Raw genomic sequence first — 26,084 nt, forward strand, 5'->3', positions numbered from 1 at the left:
TGAGGTCTGTATGGAACCAAGAGCAGTTATTTAAAGTATCCAAAAATACTCAGATATCTGGATTTTTTTTCTTAAAGGAAACAATAATTGGTACTTTACCATAATGATCCATAAGAACCTCCAATAACCACTGCTTCTAAAGCACACATATAGCAATCTACCCCCAACCCAACCCTGCTTCTCAGCCATTTATGAGGGGGCTTGTTTGCCTTGCTATAATCCTCAGACACAGCTGATGGTACCTACAAGCTGTGATTAATTAGTTAATGATGGGGACTTGTAAGGATTTTCCCTGCCATTTGCTAGCAATGTTATTTGCTGACAGGAAAGTTGGTTCCAAGTAACTCAGAGCAGAGCTTTGTACTCATTCTTTGGTGCTTTCCACCCTTCAGAAAGAAAGGAAAATACTGGTGTACTATGGTGTAGCATTAATTCTATCTGTTCTGCTCCTGCTTGGTAGAGCAAGAGCTTCTAACTGTCCCTCGCTACATCCAGGACATGGTATTTAAAAAGAAAGGTTAAATGCCAACCTCAGAGGAAAGTGATGAAAATCAAATAATGTAGTGGGTATTCCAATGGAACAATAAAGGTGACAGCAGCTAATGGGAAATGCTGTTAAGGTGCAAGCCACGCAGCTGTGAATTCTCAACAATAGTCCTGGAGTGTGCTTTTGGGCAAGCTGATCTTATTTTAATGTATCAGGAGAAGCATTGGCTAAATGCAGGATAATAAGAGTTAGCTTTAGTCTGTGAAATGAGAGGCCAGACTTTCACTTCATAGTACTGTAACAGAGAGCTGCTATTTGCCTGTCAACTCTCTTTCTGGGGAGGAAAAAAAAATGTTACTCTACCATAAATAAAAGTACAAGTAAAAATGCCAGAATTAATACTTTTTTTTTTAATGGGAACGATGTGATCTATTTCCTCTGTCACGTCTTTCCTTGTTCCATCTCCTCTTGTAACATCACCTACTAAAGGCTAAATATAAGCTGTGCACCGAACTGAAACAAGCAGTGACAGGAGGTGACACCCTGCAGGCTGCTCAGATCCGGCTGCTCCAGCACTGGACTGGTAACTGGCAGACAGGTGTCTGCACACAGGCTGAGACCACATTTGCTGATGAAGTCACTGCTCAAAAGCATCTGCTGCGCTGACCTCTTCATTTTATGCAGGACCAAACCCGAGGAGATTTGCTGTACCTGCAGGAGCTGTCCTGTCGGGCTGTTTGGCAGCTGGGATTGCTCAAAATAAGAGCAGAAACTCTTTAGAACTGAAAGTGTCTCCTGACATCTACGTAGTACCTGGCATGTATGTCCTTACCTGTGGAGGATGGAGAGGAAGAATGTGCTAGGGACTGTGAACTGCCCAGATACTTTGACAACGGAGGGGTAGAAGGGCAGGGTGCACGTTGCTGGATTTCAGAGAGGAGTAAATGAGGGAAGATAAAGAAAGGCAGCAGGCTGGAGTACAGCCAGGCAGTGAGCCCCAGCCACCTGCTAAGTCTGTCTCCCTCTAATACCCAGCCTAGTGTGCAGAGCAGCTGGAAGGATTTGGATGCTTGTTACATGTGTTACAATGGCTATCAAGAGGCTTCAGATACAGACAGGCAAGAAAGAAAGGCAGATAAATTTGCAATGAGGATGGGAAGTTAAATCACTTTGATCTAGTCAAAAAGGTGGTGATCTCAAAACATAAAATTCATGGAAGAGGAATTGCAAGTAACAGAGCTGCACTGAACAAAGCACAAGGTTTTGAGTGAGCTCTGGGCCTCTTCCCAGTAATGTCAGTGTGCGGGAGCCTGGCAGGGCTAAGAAAGCAGCGTGCAAGTGGTCTGGCTCACTTCTAAGTGAGCAAAGTAAAGATGCAAGGTGGTGGTGTCTGTGACATAGCCCAGATGCCCTCAGTTTTCTTAATTCAGGTCCAGCTTTTTGTCAAATTCTGGGCAAGAGTAGACCAATTGAACATTTACTGTTGTTTGGATGAGCCAGGGCTCTGGCAGGCTGCTGAGTAGATGAAAGTAGCCAAAACAGATGCAGATATTAAGGGACTTCGCCAGTACTTGATTTTTATTTTCATGCATGTAAATCTGAAGAGGATAGTGAGTGAGTTTGAAATGCTTTCCAACTCTATCAGGCTGTTAAATGCAGGTAAATGAACATGTGTCAGCAGGGCTGATGCTGAATGGGAGCAAACAGCTGTTCTCTAGTACACCGCCACAAGTGGAGCAGATGTATTTGACACAGAGACGGGAAACAAAACGATAGATGTTACTTTCGCCTGCCTACAGAAAGAAGCATGCAATTAAAATATAAGCATGAAAGGAACAGGGTTTTCTTTCACTGGCAACAGTGTACGTTGAAAGAGAGTGAGTGAAGCAGAAGGCATGGATTACTGTCTTCAGAGACATCTCCATTTGTGTTGGCAATATATATAAGAGGAAAGAGGTAGTAAGACATTCTCTGCAGCCGAGAGAATTGGACCTGACACACTAACATAGTACAATTTGAGGAGCTGATATGATCTGATATGCAAACATGTTGATTTATTCCAGCTAGCCATAAGAATACAGTTGGAGGCTTTTCAGTTGCTAAAGTGTTGGTTGAGGAGCTCATGGCATCACTGACCAAATTCTTTAACAAATTTTAGAATACTGAGAAACTGCCAATGCTGAAAACTGAGAATGCTGGGCCAATATGTAGAAACAGGCCAGTGCAATGACCAAAGCAAACCTGATGGCATGTTTACAATGAAGTTTTTCAAAGGAAAATGCTGTTTTTGTTTCAGTTGAAGTGTTTTCAAAGGGACTAGTTTCAACAAAACATGCTGTACATAAAACAGAAATGAAATGCCAACATGTTTTTGACACTTCTGGTATAGCACATTTAAAATGTTTATGTTAAAAAAAAAGAAAAAAAAAAAAAGTTAAATTGGGAATTAAATGCTTTCTTCTCACTATGGATGCAGATTGCTAAGAAAACATTTTCTTCATGCTAAACAATAACATCATCTGCTATTTGTGCTCTGTTTTGATATCAGTAGAGGAAAACTAACCAGAACAATGGAATTTCCTATGAATAGGAAACTCAAATACTTTGTGAATCTCTAGGAGTAATTGCAGGCTCATTCCCAGACTGGATCTCAGTACTGGGAAGGTAAGTGTGGAGTTGTCTACATATGGAATTTCACGGTGTCAGCGTAACTAATTAATAGCCAATGAACATGGCTTTATGGGATTAGATATTCCCAAATGACCTTTTCCAATCAATGGTATTTCCAGCTTGGCTGGTAACTGTAGATGCATAGACATGGCAGTCTTTTGTAAGCAACCCTGTGTACATTCATGGCAGGCTTGTGGTTCTTCATCCTTTAACCAGCAGATCTCAAAAGATGAAAATTTGTCATTGAACATGTTTCTAATGGAAGTCAGCATCTTCATGGCTGATTTGGAGATAAATAAAACATCAGTTACTAATAATTGTGGCAGATGGCACAAAGATTGCCTGTCATCACTATTTCCCGCTTCACCAAGCATGCGACGTGATCTGGATTGCCTGATGAACTGGCCCTAGGCAGATACAGTGCAGCGTAACAGAAAATTCAGCTGAGACCATGCCGGCAGAGTGCTGGGGGACACCACAGCCATAACTCCTCCTTGGGAAAGGTGTTGGAGTGGACGAGCGATGCAGTCTGGTTTCCCACCGCGCTGTGGTGGCACAAAGGAAGGAGTCAGCAGGAAGCAGTGAATAACAGGGAAACACCTCCTTGCACAGCCAAGGCAAGAGGAGCCCCCTCTCCATCACCCATGTTCTGAAAATGACACTGAAAAATTAAATGGCAAAGAAAAGGAAGAAAAGCTTTCAGAAAAATTGAGAAGAAACCTCTCGTGAGCAATAGACTGGCAGATTACTTGTAGACAATGTGCAAATACCCTAATAGACAGAAAAATCCCCAAGAAGTCTCTTTGCTGCAGCAGAGCAAAGTATAACAAGAACCTTGTTTGGAAGCAAAAAACAGACAACACAAAAATCAATCATGATTTTAAGAAGGCAACTGATTATTCACTTGAAGAAACTATTGATGAATTGGAAGACTCTTTGATGGCAATCAAATGACCTTGTGGCTGACATATTTTAGTGAAGTACAAATCATTAGACTGATTACAGGTGTGCCAGTGTAAATGTTGCTTCCCCTGTGTCTGACCATCACTGTGTCCAATGTTATGGAGAATTAAAGTCATATTCTTCTACAAATCATTCTACAAAATTTATGTGTCTCACTAACATCTTTACAGAAGGTGCCTGAGTGTGCATTGTCTTTTTAGAGCTGCAGCCCTTCCACAGCATGGTCAGTAATTGTAGGTAGCAAGTACACCCATGAGATCAAGTGTCAAGCTTTGTCTCCTACCTACAGATAAGGGCAGGCATCTACAGGGTCACCTAGCAGCATGTCTTCCTGCTCCTGGCAGCATTTGTAACTCATGGATTACCATGGTTTCTCAATGCTTCTGGGTGCCAGATGAGGCTGAGTGCCTGGGTGGTGACCAGGGAACACCTACACCCCTAGGTGCAGCTCTGAGCTGTGGGTGCCCCCTCTCAATGAAATCCCCCCACCTGCTTGAGGTGGCTCTGGGATATACCTTGTGCTTGGGATGTCACACTGGGCAGACCCCATCTCAGTGGTGGAATCACCCTTCACAGAGCTTTGTGGTGGATCAACAATAGGAGAGAAGTGTATTTATGTGCAGCAAGAATTAAGAATCTGAGGTATTTTTTTCCCCTGTTTCTGGCATGTGTTAGTTCCTTCACAGTCTTATCATTTGGGAAAATGTCTGCTATAAATACGTTTAGATCAGATGCTCCAAGCTCAGCAGCTCTCTAACAGACGAGAATAGACTTGTTGTTGATATCCGGATTGTAGATGTGAGGAGCAGCCCAATATTGGCATGTCCAGTGGAAATTGCCAGGGAGAGACCTCCTGGGTGCCCAAGCTTTGCAGTCACTGAGATGAAGATAGATTGATGTTCACAGGGACTAAGTTCCTGAGCTTCCTAGCCAGCTCTGTTCTGTGTCTTCATGATGACACCAGCCTTCCAGAGATTAAAAACATCTAGGTAACAGCCGAAATATTGTACAAAAGGCTCTGCATGTTACGGCCTAGTAGCCTTGTAACACTGCATGCCATAGGTAGGATATGCCAGGTTATAAGAATATTAAATAGGTGTTTTGTTTTTAAACTAGAATATAGTGGAAATCCTCCACATGTACCAATTTTAGTCATTTCTTAGGAGGACTGAGAAGAGTGGAGGGGATAACAGTGTTGTGCTGACTGGTAACTTCAGAGACGATTGCATTTTTTATGCAGTTGATAAATACACGCGTACCAAAGAGGAGAGCGGTGACTACAGTCCATCTGCACCAGTCAGCGTCAGATGGGATATGAACAGATTTAACTGATTTTCACAGAGCAGAACTCAAACCATGTGAAAAGTCTATTCTGATCCTAAATTGGGACCTTGTTTGGGTGCTTGGGGGTATTTCTAAGCTACATGCTTGGGAAGAGAAACAAATACAACTGACATGGGTTCTAGGGTTTTGTCCCTGTGTCCTTGCAGAAATAAGCCATCCAGCACAGTGTGCTTTTGGGCTCTGTGAGCCTGGCCTCAGGGGCAAAAGCCCATAGTTCTGCACACCCTGGAGTCTGGTGTCTCTCGGCATCTGTTATGAGAGCATCCAATGCCCTGGGTTACTTTGGTGGGCAGTCTAAAGGTAATAAAATTAAGCTAGCTCTGTTGAAGCAACAGGAGTAACAATGATCCTTACCTTTTTTTTTTTTTTAATTTTATTTTTTTTCATGAAGGGATGACATTTAGCCCAAAAAGGCTGGAGTAGGCCAGTTAGGACATCTGTTACAAGCTCCAGCTGTTGTTTCCTGCAGTTTTGGATTGCTGTAGTCGACTGAGACAGCAACACGGTCAAATAAGAACAAGGTTTGTAAGTAAAAGCTGTGTAAATGCCAACAAATAACAAACGTGCTGGCTCTGGATGTTGACTGATTGCAAATTATTTGTATCTTGTAGCTTCTGTGTTCAGCTCCACCAGACTCGCTGACAATCTAGTTGTAGACAACCAGAAACATTTAACCAATTAATGTGATTTTGATAATTTCTCACAAAGCATTCTGCAACTTATCAGCTCACCTTCCAAATATCTCATTCCCTCTCCTATTAGATTACCCAGAACGGCCGTGTATGGACAAAACTTCTGAGCCTTTTAAAATGCACCTGCCTGAATTTACAGAGAAATCCATGTCTGGATAGTATGCTGGATTCTGAATTTCTGAGCTGGTAGGGTTTGTTGTTTTTTGTTTGTTTGTTTTTTGCCCTTATTTTATGTAGATTGACTCAGCGCCAGGTTTTTGGTTTCCATTTTCTCAGCCTGCTGCAGCAGAGCTGTTAGGATTCAGCTCACAGAAACTTGTAATGGGAGAGCCATCAGCTTTACTTGATCTCAGAGAGAAAGGGCAGAAAAAGTCGAGGCACTGCTGGGGATGAGGTGCAGCTGAAGGAAGGAAAGTGATGTGTGAATTATACCTGGGCTTCAGCACTGTCAACATGGGTGAAATGTGGCTTTAAGTGGATTGCTCCAGCAATCTTACAAGGGCTGTGGCTGAGGATGTCAAATATGGGTCTGTCCTGGGAGCCACAGACAGGTTCAGCTCATATTTCCAAGGTAGGAAAAAAAAAATACAAACCTGAGAGGCAGCAACCAGAAACTGGCCATGCAGCTGACAGAATAAATTCATCACTGGGGAAGCCAGGAGGGGACCAAGCCCAGGAACAGACTCTAGGTGCTGGGATCAGGGAGACCTCAACCAGAGTGGGCAAATCGCCTCCCAGGCGCTGTGTGGTGAGCAAGACTCCAGCGTTTACCTGTTCCCGAGACTGTACACTTAACAACAGCAGGTTAAAGAACTCTGTTTTATTTAGAGAGAAGGAACTTTAAGGTTTTGACCAAGTTCTTTTAAACCACAGTGGATAAAGCACCATGCTGCATGGTGCATTCCTGTGCAGCTGGGGCTCCCGATGAACTCATTTGCAAAGTTTTATTCTTATTTTGCAAGCCTCCACATTTCCCAGACGTTCCCACCAGGCACGCTGCTTCTGTGTCCATCCCTGCATCCCTGTACCCTTGCAACCCTCCCACCCCACTGGTGGGCCCTGCCCTCCCAGCAGCAGCCTTGCAGCTAACAAGACCACAGCTGGGGAAAAGAAACACCGGGGAGATGCTCAGGAGTGTTCAGCTCCAGTTTGCTGTGTGAATTAAGCAGGAACCAGCAACACAGGCAGCCCCCAGCCACTGCTCTGTGCGTCACCACAGGTCCTTGGCTCAGATCGGCAGCAGCAAGGTGACCAGGAGTCCCCTGTGCCTGGCAGTGAGTGAGGCGGTGCAGAAAGACACCAAGTCAGCCTGCAGTACTGCACAAATGTCTGATACGGTGAATTTCTGCCCTGGGCACACCGCCTGCAGTGCCACCGAGCGCTGCCCCGAGGCTAGAGGACGTAGAAGTCATTGTTGTTCGACAGATCGCTGTACTGGCAGAGGGCGAGAGCAGGAGCCTGTGAGGGTGGGGGTTCAGGGCGACTGCTGCCCGGCCCCCCCTGCGCCCCGGGCTTGCAGAGCTGGGTCTCCCACCAGGGCTCCGCCACCGCCCGGTGCTTGCGCTTCAGTCTGTTGCCACCATCGCAGTAGGTCCCGCAGCACCGGCAGGCCAAGAAGTGCTTGGCTCGGTGCTTGGCCTTTGGCGTGGAGGCTGCGGCTGTCCCCCTGGGTGCAATGCCTGTGGCCGCGATGCCCGGCGGCTCAGGCCGGCCTTTCAACCGGCTCCTTCTCCTCTGGACGGGGTCTGGGCTGATGTCGGACTGCGAGGAGCAGCTCTCGTTCCAGCCGGAGCCGGCGCTCAGGCTGCGCAGGGGCAGGGCGAGCCGCAGGGCCTTCCAGAAATGGGAGCCCGAGCGCTTGGACTTCTCCCCCTTCCAGGTGACGAAGGAGACGGACTCCTTCAGCTGGAGGATGCTGGGGTGGGTGCACTGCAGCGGCCTGTACTCCACCACGATGAGCTTGGTGGCGATGGCGTTCTGGCACATGATGCCGAGCTTGAACTCCAGGAGGCTGATGCTCTTCTCCGTCAGGTAATCGGGGCTCAGGACCACGATCATCCTGCGGCTCCTCTGAATGAAGTCGAACACTGCTTCCGTGGTATCTAGGAGCACAAGGGTGAGGAATTGGGGTGCACAGGGGTGGGGGAGCAGGGAGAGAAAAGCCAAAGGAAGCTGTTGGATGGCAAACCTGCACAGACACACCCCCTCCCTTCCCACTGAAGGGAGCCTGGCACAAGCCCAGTGAATTTCCATTTGCCCACACTCCTGCCAGCCGGGACTGCAGGAGCAGTATCAGCATTTTCGCTCTGCAGTTAGCTTTTGAGAAGGCTGAAGTGGTAAATGAGAGGCCAGGACAGCAGGATAAGCCAGGACCATACTCTGACTTCAGCACCACACAACACCACCCCTGCCAGGGAAGGGCAGGAGCTTGCTAATAGACAGGTCCTGGTTGGGGACCACCTGCCCGCAGCCCTTTGCATCAAAGAGAAGCGATTGCCCCACTGTGCCACAGCTCATGCTGCTGAAGTGGAGATCCACCTCCCTCTCGTGCTGCTCACCCAGAAACAGAAGCCTCCAAATTTAGAAAGAGGAAAATGCCAGCTTTAAACATCTGCATTAGTTCCCCAAGTGGGATGGGGAGGTGAAAATACTGTCCTCCAAAGCATTTCTTGGGGCTGGTTGCAGTTTGGAAAGCTCAGCAAGATGCTTGGCTGGAAGGGTGCCAGGCAAGGGCAGCATCTCTTTCATTATAAACATTGAAAAGCAGCAAACCCAAAGGATGTCCTTGGGCTTCTATCTATGGCCTGGGATGCGGTAAGCATATTGAAGGTGTCATGGCTCATGGGTGAGCAGCAGAAAGGATGGGAATTAATAGGGCTGTGGCACTTAGCAAATTAACTCCGGCTGATTAACAGAACTGTGAAACTTTAAAAGATAACAGGTGGAAAGGCCACCCTCTTACTGCAGGCGGGGGCCTGAGATGGGGGCACCTGAGGACAAGGCAGTGCTCAAGCAGGGCAGGGTGAGAGCGCCTTGGTAAGAGCCGCGGCGGGGAGGAGAGCTGGCACTGCTACTGCTGCTAAAGCCGCAGAGGGGCTAGGCAAAGGCAGGCAGAGGAATCTCAGCAGCACCCAGCTCCCTTCTGTGAGCTGAGATTTATACACATAAAAATACCTCTCCTTCCATGCGGTGGCAATGCCTTTATTCTTGGAGCCCTTGGCCGTCTGTTTCCTTACCTCACAGCTGAAGGTGCACTGCATTGCACCTGAATGCATCTTATTTTAACACTCTGCAAAGAAATACTTTTTCAAAGACGTGACTAGCTGTAAAGCACAATGTCCCTAGATTATGTGGGGACCAAAGACTTGGGATATGAAAAATGATTGAACAATTAATATCCTTCTGGAGAAAGTAGGGCACTGTTTGGTTCTTTAATATAACACTGGAATTTGAATCAAACTATTTGGATTATAATTTTCTTGTGTAAAAGGTTTGGGGGATTTCCCCCCTCCACAAGCACAAGTACAGGAAAACACTGATTCATCGAAATCAGAAGTAGATGATAGTCAGTTCTGTCAGAACTGTAACTGAAAGACGTGAAGCACTCTAAACACCCTATTTCAAAGGCACAAAGAATTGGCAGCAATCTCCCAATTTACTGAGTCCAGGCTTCACTCAAACCTTTCTGTAACTGATTGAGATCTATTTTGAAATCAGCCAAGCTTCAGCATCTTCTGAAAGAAAAAGCGCCTTTGCTGGCTTGAAAGGTCTATCTTTTTGAAACCAGAATCACAGAGGGATGTAGGCAGGAGCAGCCCCTGGGAGGTCACCTCTTCTACCCTCCCGCTCATAAAGGACAGGTTCAATTAATGTGAATGACTCTGAAACTGCTGAAATGAAATGTTTTGATTGAGCTGACAGTGAAGATTTCTTTTTTATCAATTTAAAATTTGCAGCCTTTTCAGACTCAACGTTTTCTGGCAGCATTGATATTCAAATCCCCAAAGATACATTTTATTCCTGAGAATGGGATGCCTTTAGACGTGGCGGACCAGGGCAGTTTGGGATGTTCAGATTACAGTGTAATCCCAGCTCACAAAAACCACCGGGTGGCTGTTTCACAGCATGCAGGCAGGGCAGTTCCTGCCAGTGCTACCATCAGCACAGCATTGGACAGCCAGGAACAACGCTGCAGGGCTCCAGGTAACAACAGAGCTGGAAAACCAACACTCCTGGCAATCTGCTCACACTAAAAAACTTCTCTGCCTGGGTCACAGACACCACACCTCATTGACCCCAAATCCCTAGATGATCACAAGTATTTGTTTTGCTGGTGGTCTTAACATTTGGGGCTCATTCTGAACTTACCTGGTAGCATACAGTCAAGGGAAGAAGCTAAAAAAGTGGCTTGGATAACAACAAGAAAGCTCACTACATTTTCCAGCCAAATACCTGGAAAGTGATGGGCAAAGAAGCTTAAGTTTGATTTCGGTATTCAGGGCAGATTTTCAAAACTCTGGCTCACAGCTCAGTACCTCAGGCAAAGGGATGACGTTTCCTTCCCATTTTCCTATCTTGTGATTGTTCTTTGGTTCAGAGGCTTGGTGTGTGTGCATGTTGACTGCTGGGTGATATTTGAATGCTGTACATCTCCATATTTCTGCCTTTGTAGCAGTGGTAATGCCTAAGGATTTGTACAGGTGCATCATGAAACAGCCAGGAAAATCCCCCCGCTAACGCAGCATCCCCAAATGGTGTTGATGCTGGGACTACACACAGTCATCCTTCTTTCACAACCATTTGCAGACATGAGGGGGGGGGGGAGGGAAATGATACTCATGAGAAATGCACAAGGACTGAAATGCAAAAGTGAAAATGTTTTATTGAAAAGCAAAATAAAATAATACTGACACTTCACAGACCAAATAACACAAAGGCAAAAACATACAGGGAAGAGAAGGTAAAACTCTGGAACAGCTGTAAGACATCAAATGGCATGGGGAGATAAATATTCTTTCCAATTCATGCAATGCTGTTGCTTCATGAAATAACAATGAGGAACTTTGTATGAGCTGCATATTGATAAATGTTAGGTCACAGCACGGAGACGCAAATGAATCAACTGAAACTGGACAGAGGCTGTGACAGAAGCCTCACATGGAAGCCACAGGTGGCACTGGATGGAATGGTTGGGTGTATCTGAGGGGTGGTTCAGATCAGCATGACAGCGGGGACTGGGGTCTGTCCCTGGCCTGGCAGCTCCCAGTGAAGGCCACGGTGATGATCCTGGGGGAGCAGCGCCAGAAACAGCGCTCCTCAGGCCCCCTTCACACCACTGCACCTTCTGCCTGGTGGGTGCTCTGCTGGCGCCTCTCAGTAATCCTCTTCTGGGGTTGCAGTGGCACCAAAAGCCGCTGCTATGAATGCCAGGGAAAGACCCAGTGCATTGTTTATTTGGAAAACCGAACAAAGTCAGCATAATAGATGAAGTGGATTTTAGTTCCTAAAATAATCAGACCTACTGAAACATCAGCAGATCTCTTGGTACCTCAGCCAAAAGCGTGGTGTGATGTGGTGAGGTTTGGGATGTTAATTGAATTTACATGTATTTTTGAGTTAACTTTTTAACAATCAAATTGGAATCTAATGCAGTCCTGCTTTGGCCTCAGGGCCTTCCCTCTGCCTGCAGATCTGGCAGCTGATTACAAGGATGCCGAAATCACTGATGCAAAGGGGAAGCTGGGCAAAATAATGCTGTTGGAATGGCTTCGCAAAGCTTAGCATGGCCTTGGGTGGTACCTCATCCAAACAAAGCTTTCTGGAGCGTGGGAAGCAGCTCTGCCCCTCCACAGACAGCCACAGGAAAAGGCTCACTGACAGCAAAGCTTTGATGCACTCGGAGCAGACAAGGAGCTCCACAAACTGTAGTGAGGCTGACTGCAATTTTTCACTTGCTTAAAGCAAAGCTCATTTGGGGGTGGAGGAGAAGAGTGGGTAAGGGATGGAGAAGGAGGTGAGAAAGAAGAAATTGCTACGTGTTCCACATTTGTACAGTACCTTCCCCAGTGACATGGGTGGCTGGGGCTGCCAGCTGCCCCGGCATTCTTATTATTAACCACGAGATGCTACGAGCAGGACACTTTGCTGAAGCCAGGATTCAGACCCACACCATTGAGGCTGGGCTGCTCACCAGGACGCCCTCAAAGCTCACTGCCTGGCTGAGCGAATAGTGCATAGACTCCACATCATAGTGCTTTTTAATGCCATTCACAATGGCTACACCTCACCTGCTGGACACCAACAGAGTGAAAGCATGAGTCAGAGGTGACTCAGGAGTAACCATTACCTACAAAAGATAAGCATGCATGTAGTGTGCGTAGTGCTGAATTCCACAATTAAGTGGGAAGGACCTCGCATGGGGAGCTACAGGAGTGCAGGCACCCCTGGAGCTTGTAGTATTACGTGAATATGTTGTGAACAACAGTACCAGTCAATGCCAGGGTCCCGCTGTGCTTTGGTCTGTCCTACAAGGGAGGGGACACCCCCATCCTTGCTTTGAAAGGCCTGTCGGCTGGGGGTTAACCCACCACGTCTTTTCCAATGCCTGCTGCCTTCTATTGAAGCAAGGACTGGTACTCAGTGGTTTCTGCATTTCCATTTTGTGCAAAGGTTGCAGAAGCTGAGATACATGCTCTGTTCTGCAACTCCAGTTTGGAAACAAGACAGGTGGAGGTTCTGTAAAACCAAGGCTAGTTTAAATCTCAGCCCCAAATGGTGAACAGCGATGCTGCTCATACCTGGGCTGGGCACACTGAGTCTTGGCCAGCTGGACGGAGCTTTCAGTAAGCTCAAATAAGTTTGCAGGGCTCCCTGAGGAGTTGGGCGTATATCCAGTGTCATCCCAGAGTCCTCAGCAGCGCCCTGCACAATGCTTTCCCCCAGCCAGCAGCTCAGAGACAGCAGGCAGGTTCAGTAGTATATTGGGGTTCCTTGCAGTGCTTGTGAAGTCCCTGAGTTTACGCTACAAAGAAACATCTCTCAGACATGCTCTGTGGCCTGTGCTAATGAGAGATTTTCCCTGGATTATGAGCATTACAGCCCTAAAGGATTTAGGATACTTGGAAGACTGCAGTGTCCTAGAGATGGACCACTTGTTAGTAGAAATGCTACAGTACAAAAAGCACCTAGCAGAGCTTTTTTTTTTTTTTTTTTTAAATAAAAAATACTTCAGTATAAGCAATTTCACATTGCCAGACTACCTGAATGCATCTGCTCCTATAAAAATGCAGGGAAAAAACATGAGGAGCCTTAAGAGTTTATGCTTTCCCCACCGAAGCGGAGATCTGTGGTCCTACCACCATCAGGACTAGAGGGCTGGGACGCACATGAAAGGCTCTATTTTGGAGACACCAGTTAAGTTGCACCCCATGCTCTGCTATGGGGACCAACAACCAGGAAGGAGCAGAGCCACTGATGAGAGGAAAGGAGCCCTGTCCTGGAAGCTCAGGAATGCCCAAGAGGGACAGGGTGGAAGAGTACTGGCCTGTACAAATGCCATGCTACCAAAAGGTGCTAGCTGCATCCCACCCCAAGAGCCCAAATTCAGACTGAGACCAGGGATTGTGCAGCTGATTACAGAGGTGTGCATTTGCAGAGAGGTAGGGTATGTACTCTGGTCTTTCTACTGCCAGGGCAGTAGAAAAGCTGCAGAGAAGCACAACCATCTTCTGAAATGCCCAGAGGCCTTTCATGGCAAAACCTGAACTCCTTCCCACTCCCCAGCTTGACTTTTTCTTGTTTTGTGTTGCTTTTTTGTTTGCTTTTCTTGATGGTGTCAAACATATGAGGGGTCTTTCCCATGAAAGCTTGAATGTGTAGCAATTTTTTTTGCTGGCAATTCCACCTGCAGCTGCTTCCAGAACCTGACCTTGGGGAACTTGGATTTCTCGCCTTTCCATTTAATGATAGTCAAGGCTGCCTTGGCCTGCTTCAGCTCCTTCACTGTGCTCTTCTTGATGGCTTTGTACTGCACTAGAATGACTTTGATGTTGCCCTTGGAGGCCATATTCTCTAGACCAGCCTTGAGCTCCAGCAGGGCCTGTGTCCCCTGTGAGACGTAGTTGGGGCTCAGGACAACAAGCAGGCGTTGGCTTTTCTGGATGAAGCTCAGGGTTTCGTCTGTGACAACTGGGAGAAAGAAACATCAATGTGGTTAGTGACGGCTGAGAACACACTGCTGACCTGGAGTCACGCTAGCAGATCTCTCCTGAAGAGGACAATAAAATCCCTCAGAGGCTCTCTCCAGAGATTACGTTGGTGTTTCCCAGTCCTACAAGGGATTTCAGGTAGGGTCTCCTACCCCACGGCTGGCACCCCCTGCCCACAGAGGGACATCTAGTCCCAGCCCTAGGCTGCCTACAGATGTGTTTCTTCTTCATGTTCTGTAGAAGTGTCTGATGTAGCTACATCTGGAAGGTGCTGGCCTGGCAGCACCTGATGCTACAAGGATGCCTTCTGGCATGAAAGCTGCTCTGGAGGAGATTTAGCTTTGTTCTAGGGACAGTGGGAAAAGTGGCTCTCTGGAGCAAAGCAGGAAAATCACCAAATGGACAACATGGGACCTCATGTACAAGACTCAGCCTGAACAAGCACCAGGAAGCCAGCATGCTTACGCTCATCAGGAAGATGTCCAGAATGACTCAGGGTAATTGGGTAATCCCTTTGCTCCTCTCACCTTGGTTTCCCACACCAAATACATACAATAAGTATCTACACTCACCCTGAGCAGCCTCGAGGGTTAACTTATTTTGGAAACATTGTCATCCCAACTAGTGCTACTCATCCAGCTGTTCCTGCTGCTGTCATTGATGAAACCAGATTTGAGCATTTCTAAGAGTGACAAGTAAAACATTCAGAGGACTTTTAATGAAGTTTTAATGAAGAGTCCAAAAAATGACAGCCTCAGAGCATGTCATGGTAGCTTTCTATCCTCTTTGTTTTTCTAAAACCTGCAGGTAAATTGTCCTTAGCCACCTTTCTGTAATTAATGTGAAAATCCTTTGCAAGTGTGAATTCCGGTGCTCACTCTGCTGCAGGATCTCCCACACTTCATTGACAAGAGAATGCTCTTGACTGGGCAGAAAATACAACGGAGAATAAAACTACGCTGACAGGCAACTTCATTTAGCTGTCAAGCACATTTGATTAATTCCTGTCAGCAAACTCAGAGGATAATCCATCTCCTACTGTTTCTCCATCAAGGACAACATAACTCTACCTATGACACAGATGTACACTCCAGAGGCATGACACCAGCTGCCAAAAGCTATTTCCTGGCCTGCCGTGCTTCTCCAAGAAGATTAGTCAAATCCCAGCTCAGAAGCAACAGGGAAGCCCCAGCAGTGTTGCAAACAGAGCAAGGACGAGCCACCGCAGCCGAGCTGGGGAGGGCTGGTTCGTGGAGCTCGCTGGATTGAGGCCAGCATTACCCACTGGGTGGTGGTGAAGGCAAGGGAGCCCAGGAGAGCTGTGCTGGGAGGAAAAAGAGACTGTCCAGAGGGAAAGGATGGAAAGAAGTGGCAGACTGAAACAGAAAGGACATGGATGTCTTGAGGAACAACTGGTGGGAATAAGTCTGTCTGCTCAGCGTCAGCAGTGGTCCTGCAAAACCCAGAGGAAGTCAGGCTGCCTGGTACAGCATGTCTCTCCCTTTCACAGTCCCATGCCTGTGCACAAGGGAGGAAGCACCAGACTAGCATCTGTCCATTCTGCCTTCCTAATGATCTGGCAAGCCTTTCATGTCAAGTTACATCCAGTATTTACTCAGCTATTGATCGTTTACAGAACAAGTTAAAGTGCCCTTCTTGCAATCCCCTCTTCAGCAGCCCTGCTCTGGGGCTTTGTCATGCCAAAACTGCTGCTCCCCAGGGCTCTGCTGGGAGCAGCCAGCAGCAAGGAGCAGTTTGGTGGGCAGTGCTGAGCGCAGCAGGGCTACAGACAGCACAGCTAACAGGCAACATTTGCAACAGCCCCACAAGACTTGTAAACTAAACTGAGTTTCCTTGTGCAGCTGGTGAATACACTTCTGGCATACAGCAACCTTAAATAGCAGAGAGGTAGAATAAACTCTGTCAGTGCCAGATTAACCAGCCTCAGGTGTGAGAGCTTGCAAACTTGCTCTGAGCCTGGAACAAGCATTGAGAGCCTGGGGGGTGACCTGCCACCTCATCCAGGTGCTCTCCAGAGGGAGCAGCCTCAGGATTACAGCTGCCTCCCTTCCCCCTGAGGCACCTGCACTTAGCTGCCCTCAAACTTAGAGGTGCTGTGACCTGGCAGTGATCTGGGAGAAAAAGAAAGGACCTCAGACTGCTTCTGCTCCCTGCTGGGCTTGGACTCTGCCAACCCACCCTGCCCTTTTCAGAAGAGGCTCTAACAGACTCCGTCTGCACAGGTTCTGACCACTGGGGTCCAAGCCCAAAGCCCATGAATTCAAAGGTTCTGCACTGGCAATAGCTCAGCCTTTGAAATCTTAGTAGGCATCAGGGATCATACATCCAACCCCCAGCTCTGGCAGTTTGTGACTGTACGCGTATCTGGAGAGCTTCACAAACTTCCATTCCTGGTGATTCCTGCATCCCTTTAGCAGACACTGTGCCTAAAAACTTGGTGCATGATTTAGCTTGAGACAACAAAAAAACCCACTCCATCTTAATGAAGAGATGAGTGTCACTACATGCAAAGTATTCTTAACCATAGCAACTAATTTTACGCTATGTTAGACACAGACTTTCTAATTAACGAGGGTGAGTGGGAGGCCTCCTGGGAGGGCACATTATCTTCTCACTGATGCTGGAACAGTGTTCCCCACGCCTCCCTGCAGCGGACACTCCTGGTTTTTACAGGCGCTCACCAACACCCTACATGAGCTACCAGTCTGGCCCAGTATCACATTCCCCTCTCTTTTCTTCCTAGCCTTGACTTTGTTCCCCCTTTCTTAAGGCAACTCAGAGGTTTTCTGTGAAGGTCAGTGGACCAGTTCCTTCATGTTGATAGATCGACAACTCCTGCACATAACTTCTGGCCTGGAGAGAGTAACTGAAACAATCAAAAATCACTTGCCCATAGAAACATTTCTTGTGGCTTGGAGCATCTGATATTGTAATGTGAAGCAAAAACGTTAGATACCAACAAGAGATTGTTCTTGGAGATAAGAAAGAAATATAGAAGTTAGGAGTTGGCCTTTCCAAACTATCAATTTTCAGTACCTCAAAGACCAGTAAAGAGAGGATGTGCATGGAGCACAGCCCCCTGTGAAATACTCACTTCCCCCAGGGAGGCTGTCTCTGTCGAAGATACACAGCTTGTACCCAAACTCATTCTCCAGGACTCCCCGCAGCGTCAGCAGCACAAATTCCTCCTCCTCCGCGTTGCGTGCATAGGACACATACACATCGTACTCCTTCCCATCTGAGCGTTGGGAATGCAGAGAAACACAAACAGCAGAAGAGACACTTATGATACTGTGCATGCTGAGCCTTTGACTTGCTTCAGAGGAAAAGCAAGCACAAAGGCTCACTTTGAGCCGAGGTACTGCAGGTACACATCAGTTTCCATAGCTATGAGACAGCAGTGCTGCCTTTGACTGCTCACCCCGAGCACGCAAGCATCCAGACACCATTGGGTTGCTGTAGGCATCAGACTGCAGCAATCTGACTACCCCATTCTGTCCAGCATCCTTCTGTCTTCTTTCAGCTCTGCCACTGCTTCCTCCCATTGCTGTCTACGTATATGAGCAATCTCACCAGACAGGCTTGCACCCTGCCTATACTCAGAGCCACAGCACCCCCCTGGCAGGTTCACACAACAAGCAGTGGGTCCTGAAACACCCTACTCATCCTACAGGGGAAGGAATCTCAGCTCACAGTCTCTTAAGATGGATTCCTGGTAGCACAGGGAAGCTGTGGAAAAACTGAGGGCAGATGAGTGATTTCCAAACCCTGTACTTCAGGTGTTTAATTATCTCATCCTTTTGGATGCCTTCCTACATTTTAAAGTGATTTGCTCCCAATTCATGAAATCCTACACAAGGGTCACCAGAGAAACCAGGGAATTACTTATTTTGTAAGCCTTTAACTTCTTACCTAGAACGGTTTCATCTGTTCCAAAATGAGCCCGATAGAAGAGAACCATTTCCAGCCAGTATACATGATAGACAACGATCAGCACAACAACGAGCAGGATGGTTGCTCCCAGTCCACAGGCCAGCTCCACGGTGTACTTTGGTGCTATAACTGGGTTCAAAACAAAAAAGCAGGTCTGATTTACCAAACAGGATGGGCCCTCAGCTAAGTAGGAACAAGCTTGTATCACATGTAGCCGAAACACTGGCCCTTCAGAGGAATATGGCTAAGCCAAGGCTTTTCTGGCACGACACATGGTGGCTGGCCACCCAGGTGTCCCCAGTCTGGGATACCGGGTCTGGTTGGGCTAGCAGGGCAAGTCAAAGCACAGGCTGGGCTTCTGCCTCTGAGCACAACCCTGGGAGCTGCTGGATGGTAGAATGGCCTGCACATGGACGTCACTTGTAAAGTCCAAAGACAGCTCATGAGCATGGTCCTCTGAGCGCGAAGATATGCATCTTCTTAGGGTAACAGAACTGCACTTACTTCTAGGAGAGCCAGCTAAAGCTCATCTGCAGCAAAATAAAAGCAATGGCCATCACTTCTCCCCCCCATCACACGTACACAGTTCTTGTGTCTTGTCCCTGACTGATAGCATGGATATAACTAGCCACAAAATATTGTTTCCAATCAGGAAAGGAGAATCAGAGTTCATACCAAAAAAGATTAAACGTTTGCAAACAAACAGGACAACCTGTGGGCATCAAGCCACAAAAATCACAGCCCTCCCTACCCACCCCCAACTCATACAGCATCTGTCATTCCACTGCTGCTTCTTTGTATTAAGGGCATAAAATAAAACTGTATCCCTGGGCAACTCAGGTTTACATGGTGATTCAGGTGGCAGCTCACATGCACACTGACAAACTGGATGACAGAAGAACAGCAGTGAGTACAAACATCACCAAATTCCAAGATTCATTAAGTTTTATTTGAAACTTAATTACCAAAGAGAAAACACAAGGAATTTAACAAGTTTCATTAGGTGATGAGCAAAAGTGCATGAGGATGAAAGGGAAAGCATCCAGAAAAGTCAGGAAACATATATAGCCTAATGTAATGAAATAGCTGGAGCCAAAATATATAGCAACTTGCTAGAAACTGGAAGGAAAGTGGTGAGGGGTTAGGTTGTAGCCTGCTTGGCAGCATTCCTATGTACAGTGGGGTGGATGGTCTGCAGTGAGCTTAGCTTAAGACTGTTCTGCCAACAGTGGTCACAGCTGGTCCTTGCAATTTGCTGTGGAATGAAGAAGAAAGGAGGTGTGGTGAGTAACAAGGTCTGCTCAGAACAAACCCACTCAACTGCTGCAGGAACAGCAGAAGCATATGGAGGAGGAAGAGAGAAGACAATGCAGATCAGTCCACTAGAAACAGCATTTAGGCACTGCTGTATAGAGAAAGAATTTGAAGGCCCTAGAATCACTTCTGTACCAATATCATCACCCCAGAAGAATTAGGGATGTAGGGTGAATGCACTAGCAGACTGCTTCAGTCTTTCAGTTCTGTTTTGGGATTATTGTTCCTTCCTAATGATTCAGAAAAGGTCCATCTCAAAGAGGACTAAAAAGTAAAGAGGATGAGGATCAAGAAGGAAGAGAGAGAACCCCGAGAAAACAGGTCTATGAGCCTTTCCACACTAACAGGGAAAAGTGTGAGGAATATTGTATTTAGCATGATCTACACGAGGCAGAGTAGCACCTCATATGGGAAAGTGGAGGTCTGACCTACAGCAAACAGGTGCTGAATCTCTAGATGAGATTGATAAGGAGGCAGAAATATCCGCCTTACTCAGGAAATTTCATATACCTGTGGTGAAGGCACGGTTCTTATTACTCAGAGATGGGGCTGTGAAACAGGAAAAATGCCTTTGAAGAGATGTAAGAAAAAATGCCCCTCTGAACAAAGCTTGAACAGAGCTAGATCAGTCCATACCAGTCCCACAGAAATGGTTGTATCTAGACTGGAGCATCATCACGGTAAGAAATAAAACCTCAGAGCATTGCACTCAGAACACCTTACTCCCTGTGCAATATCACAGAGTGCAGCTTGCCTTCTGCAGGATGCCAACAGGTAGCTGTTACATCACACAAAACCCTCACACAATAAAGGAATCTGAAATCATTTCAAATAGCCTGTCCCTTTGGGTCTACATCAACCGAGGTACACAGATGGGATGAGAACAGCTCTACCCCTCCCTTTTCTCCCCAGATACTTGACCATGGCATGGGAATGTGTGACACAGACTTTGCTCCCGGCCTCTGAGAAGAAGTACGGCATAAGCAGTAACAATACATTTATGCATAAAGAGTAGTGTGTGTTGGGGAAAAAGGCCTGAACAAGTTATTTGTTCCCCTGCTGTTTTGCAAGGCAAGGTTCAAGGCTGGATTAACAGCCCAGCCTGAGCACACCTCATTTCACAACTATGCTCTGCAAGTACTTTACCTTTCATGCGCACTATGGCCTGGCTATAGGTCTCCCCTCTGGCATTTCTGGCATAGCAAGTGTAATTTCGTTTCAAGTCTTCTGGCGTGGCTTTTGCAACTGTTAGAGTCCTTACGATAGTTTTGTCTTCAAAACGTTCTATAGTTTCACTGTAAGAAAAAAATAGAGTATTACACACATGAAACTGCAGTGAGTTCTTACTGACAAATACTCCTTTCCTGATACAACTTATCTGGAAGGTACCTAAACTGGTATTTATAAATTGAAAAAGACTTCAGTTTTTTAATGCAGCTGCAGCTATCCCTTTATCCTTTTTTTTTTTTTTTTTTTTTTTTTTTAAGCCTGATAAGTTTTTCCCTTTGCTTTTTTTTTTCTGTATAGGTTTGCAAGCTGATCAGGCAGTGATTGCCTTCCATATCTAACTCAGCACCCAACAAATAGGTTTCTGAAGCTCATTTCGGTTTTTCACATAATTGCATTTCTCTCTATTCCCCCCGATCAATACTATGCATAATACTATATATTTGTTTTCAGCCTCTGTCTCTTGAAACATTATCGTTTGTGGTATTACAGAGCATTCCTCTAAACAGAATTGTGTCTGCCCGTTTTAGAAATCCAACAGTACCATCAGCTATTTGTACTGCTACCAGGACCCGAATAAGTGATGATGCGAACCAGTAAACAAGGGCAGCTCTAGCAGGGGTATGGTAGTGTCACACACCCGCACCTACACTCCTCTGTGGGACACAGAAGGGGGTTAGACACAAGCCTAGGCTGACGTTACTGAGCATTACCGTTGTGTGACTTTAATCTTAGGGTCCATGATGTCATCTGTGTTTTTCCCATCTATGGTCCACCACACCTCAGTCCGGGAGTCCTTCAGAAAGGTAAAGAAGACCTCACAGGACAGAACAAGGTCATCTCCTGGGAAGAAAGGACCACAGTGAAGTAGAGCAAAGCAGGAACAGCACCACAGTGACTGCTGAGCTTCCCGGTGACACTATCAACTTGAGCTCTGCCTCCCCTTCAGGAGGCATTGAGGGCAGCACACCCCTTCAGACATCTAACTGTTGAAAATCCTGGACACATTGACTTGTGACAGACAAACAGGAAAAATTATCCTGCTTTCCTAAATAACTCAAACTTCTTGACTGCATCAAGTGATGCCCCAATGGGAGGTATTCCATGCTAACCACTTCTTAGAAAGCTTGGCAGTCCTAATCATCCCCTCTGCACAGGGGACTGCGACCTTGAAGAGAAGCATTTTGGTGTTGAAACACTTGTTCAGGCACTTCACTTCCCCCCAAGATCAGGCTTGGGAGCCTGAATATAGTTGTGATCAGCCCATACATGAGTGTCTCAGAGAGTCAGTGGGAGAAGTCTGATTTTCTCAGCCAAGAAGTGGTGCTTTAAAGTGAAGACTCTACTGCTAATCATCATCATCGGCATGACATTTATTACAGCAGTGTAACGGGACATGATCCATTCAGAGTAGGGAATTGCTCCAAAGAGCTGTCAGTCTAAACAGATGGGGTGGGGGAAGTGGTGTAATACCCCATTACACAATGCTGTAAGGCCAGCAAACAGAGAGCTGTCATTAATTAGGAAGTAACCAGCCAAAAGGGAGATGAGATGAGCGAAGAAGTGGCCAGAAGGCTGAAACCACTATGTGCTGAATAAAGGAGGGTGGAAGCAAACCACAGCCAGGGACAGGGCTGATACAAAGTCCTACAGGAATTCCTCTATGCAGCTGAGGGTCCTCCATTTCATCTGCTTCTGCAGCTGCACCAGTTTGCTGGAGTCCTCAATATCCATGCCTGATTATTTTAAAAAATAAAATAAAATCTGTGTGCACAAAAACTTTAAAGCTGTGCTCTTCTATTCAGTCATGGAGAACTGGCACCCCACACCATCTGCCAGACGGCTTGTGGCAGCTTGAGTGCTTGGCGAGGGGAAGCACTGGGAAAGCAGCTGAAGAGAAGAGCCTCTGTGCCCAGCTGGCCATGCCTTCCCATCCCTGCAGGCATTCGTTGCAATTTACCTGCTTCCAGTTCGTAGATGACTTTCTCATTTGGGGATGTGAATTGTGGTGGCAAGGCCTTGTTCGGAGATCCTGTGGGAGAGAACAGATAGGCCTCCATCAGGAGCTTTGTGAGAAGCATGGTCCTTGCAGCCTTGCTTGTGAAGCCCTCCTGCTCTGGTGCACATCACAAATTTTATGGTAACACCATCCTGCTGCAGAGTTTTGCACAAAAAGATCTAATCCTAGTTCCCAAACAGACCCAGATTTTGAGGCTCCTTCAAAGTTCAGGGAAGTCTAGATGCACGGTTTGGGATTCTCAAATCAGAAGAGCCCACGCTCCTCTGAATACTCAGCATCTCACATAAATTACAACCTATCGCAGAAATTCTTTTTATTTCTTCTCCTAAAAAATAAACATAATTTCTTGTCCTAAGCATTCAATTCTGCTCTTAAAGCAGTAGTTGTCATGGAACTCAGCACATGCTCTACTGTTCACTAGGTTGTTAAGCTCCATCTACAATTCCCTTGCAGGTAGGCTGAGCCTTTGACCCCAGCACAGACTCGTCCAAGCACTAGGCTGGGTAGCTGGAATCCCGTCTGACCAACTGGCACTCAACCTCAGTGCACAAGGCTTTGAGGTTGCAAGAAGACTGGGACAAGTTGGCTATTTTGGGACATCAAATAATGATCAACAGAGTGAACTGGAGACAAAAATGAGCAAGAGTGCCAGGGCAATGCACTCACACGCCAGCAGAGGGTACCCCTGACCATCTCATGGGCTGTACCTCACCTTCCTAAGCCTGGTCACCCTCGGTCCCTCTGTTTTTCAGGGCACAGGACATGATGGTAGGTAGGACCTCCAGCATGACATGCCCTGGACAATCACAGGAGGCTGAACCCAGCAAGCAAAAACCAGTGACAGGTCAGTTGGGTAATACAGATTGAACACAAACAGATTCTGTGACAGACTTTACTAGCCATTTTCACCACTTCTGGTGTTAGCCACCTGCAGCTTACGCTTCTAAAAGTCATTCTTACCCACCACCTTCATCATTACAGTTCTGGTGAGATTATATGTTCTTCCGTGGTCCTTGAACGTCACAATGCAAGTGTAATTCCCTTCATATGCACTGCGGACAATGCTAATGACAAGCTTGGGCCCTTGGGGGTATCGGTTGTTGAAGCCATCCACTAACTTGCAGGTCTAGAGTCAAGCAGAAAACAACATTTGTGCTTTAGGACTCAAAGAGATACTGGTTTATATCCCACTAAGAATATTTGTTTGGGGACTATTGATATAATACTTGGGTATATGATACAGGTCAGACCTAAATGCCATGAACCCTGGAACACAAACTAGTACATTCACCTTGAAAACGAGGTGATGACCCTAATGGTTTTATCCCACCTCAAAATATAGAGGATTTCAAAAGACAAATCTAGCTCTGATCTAGAAGTGCATTTGCAATCAAGGTGAACACCTCAGCAGAATGAAGAGAGAAAGCAGGAAGAGACAAGAAAATGATGATGTACTCACAAATTGATACTCACAGTAAAGGACATGTCCCCAGTTGATGTCAGCATCTCTAACTCTTTTGGGACTAATCATGCTACCCTGACTGACATCAGCTGAGGATGAGGCCCCTGCACTGGCAACTGGCAAATGAGAATATATAGTACATAAACCTTACTAACTCTTCTCTTTCTGTTAGGTAAGGCAGGAAAACCTTGGCCAACTACCAAGCTAGAGATCCCTTTTCAGGAAGGGGTTATGCAGATGACATCTTGATTGTCAGAAAATGTGCATATCTTTGAGTTTTATAAGAGATTATTTCTGAATGGTACATTTCCAAATCAGATCTATCCTGATGGGGCAGCTTAAGACAGGGGTCATATACCATTCTTAATGGTTTTTATTAGGCATAGGATGATTTGCTACCTAAAAAATGGCTTCCATGGGGCTTTTTGTTTCACTCTGCTAATTGATTGTTGAGATGTGAATTTCAATGAAGAGTACAAGCAAAGCATTTCAACTACAAGAGTGAAACTGCTCCTCTTGGCTACAAACCTAAGTTCTCTCCTGAAGGGTTTTAGAGTTTGGTATTCTTTAACTTATTTTTTTCTTTTCAACTGCAGATATATTTGTTGCCAACTTTTTTTTTTTTTTTTTTACTATTAAATTTGCTCATACAGTACCTTCTACCTTGAAATCTGAAAGTGCTCTACAAAGCTGCCAGAAAATTCAGTCCCACACCCCCTGGCTGTGCATCCCCTGAGAATTTCTTATTCTCTCTTGACTAAAGGCATCCATCTAGAAAAAAACACTGGAGGTCAAAATTTAATAAAATTAGGCAGTAGTCGTGTAGGCAAGTGCCTGAGGATAGCTGGAAACAACCTAATTATCAGAGCAGAGTGGGGTAGGAACGTCTCCATCTTCAGAAAAGAAGTTTGCCAAGTTATGGCAAACAGAGCATCCATGGTCCTTGCAGAGCCTTGTTGTACAGCTTCATTCCCTGATCTTATGGGATTTGGAAATTGTTTTCCTCACTTAAGAAATTGCTTTTTTGTTTAACTAGAAATGGAAAAGCGTTTTTCTTCACAGGGATAGCAATTTGCTTGCCTTACAGGTCAAGCATACAAACCCCTTACTTGAGCCCTCTCCACTTAAGCACACCAGTCAAAAAAATTCAGTGTTAATTCTCTTATCCAAGGACAGTTTTACTCTCAAACTCAATAGAAATAAAACTTTTATTGTAGCTTTACTCATCTTAACGCTTTAATTGCTGGGCAGACTCTGAAATACAACTCCATGATTCTTCTGCCACACATTCCTTTTTCAGATCCAACACTGCATCCCACCACTGCCCAAGTAAAGACAAAGTGCTTCTTACCTGGTACCACTTGACAGTTGGTGTCACACTAGCAGGGAAAAACCCATCAATATCTGGACATATGATCTTCTCATTAGCATGCTCCAGGTAGAACTTCTGCTCAGTGGGTTTTATTGAATGGCTCACACAGGAGTCTTGGTCTTTTGGAACAACCTCCAAGGGAAAGGCAACTTTGCTACAGTAGGTTGTATTTCTAAGGACAGAGGAGGATAGGGTTGATTAAATGAGAGTGGCTTACTTCTCTATCAGGGGAATGAAATAGGAATCACATATGCAATAATGAGCATCGTAGCTCTGATGTGGTATATACAGCCTTAGTTGATTCATTTACATTTGTGAAAGGAAGTGCTATCAGAGATGGCTGCACCAGCTCAGAAAAGCCCATAAACACGA

The 26,084-nt window shown here is 46.1% G+C and overlaps 1 protein-coding gene across 3 annotated transcripts in view; it reads right to left on the minus strand.

Moving 5' to 3' along the window:
- Positions 1-7,548: 7,548 nt before the first annotated feature.
- The window catches only part of IL1RAP (interleukin 1 receptor accessory protein), a 29,718-nt gene continuing 11,182 nt past the window's right edge, over positions 7,549-26,084 (minus strand). Inside the window, exons 4-11 of one of the 3 annotated variants that reach the window (XM_032193063.1) lie at positions 25,692-25,884; positions 23,839-24,004; positions 22,819-22,890; positions 21,572-21,701; positions 20,778-20,926; positions 18,297-18,446; positions 17,479-17,622; positions 7,549-8,258 (exon numbers count right to left, since the gene is read on the minus strand). In XM_032193063.1, coding sequence (XP_032048954.1) covers positions 7,549-8,258; positions 17,479-17,622; positions 18,297-18,446; positions 20,778-20,926; positions 21,572-21,701; positions 22,819-22,890; positions 23,839-24,004; positions 25,692-25,884 — 1,714 coding nt within the window. Of the gene's footprint in view, positions 8,259-11,013; positions 14,344-17,478; positions 17,623-18,296; positions 18,447-19,310; positions 19,573-20,777; positions 20,927-21,571; positions 21,702-22,818; positions 22,891-23,838; positions 24,005-25,691; positions 25,885-26,084 lie in introns of those variants that run through there. The other 2 variants (XM_032193064.1, XM_032193065.1) reach the window with 2 other exon arrangements.

This window comes from Aythya fuligula, chromosome 9 (genome assembly GCF_009819795.1).
Source record: "Aythya fuligula isolate bAytFul2 chromosome 9, bAytFul2.pri, whole genome shotgun sequence".
In the NCBI taxonomy this organism is placed as follows: Eukaryota; Metazoa; Chordata; class Aves; order Anseriformes; family Anatidae; genus Aythya; species Aythya fuligula.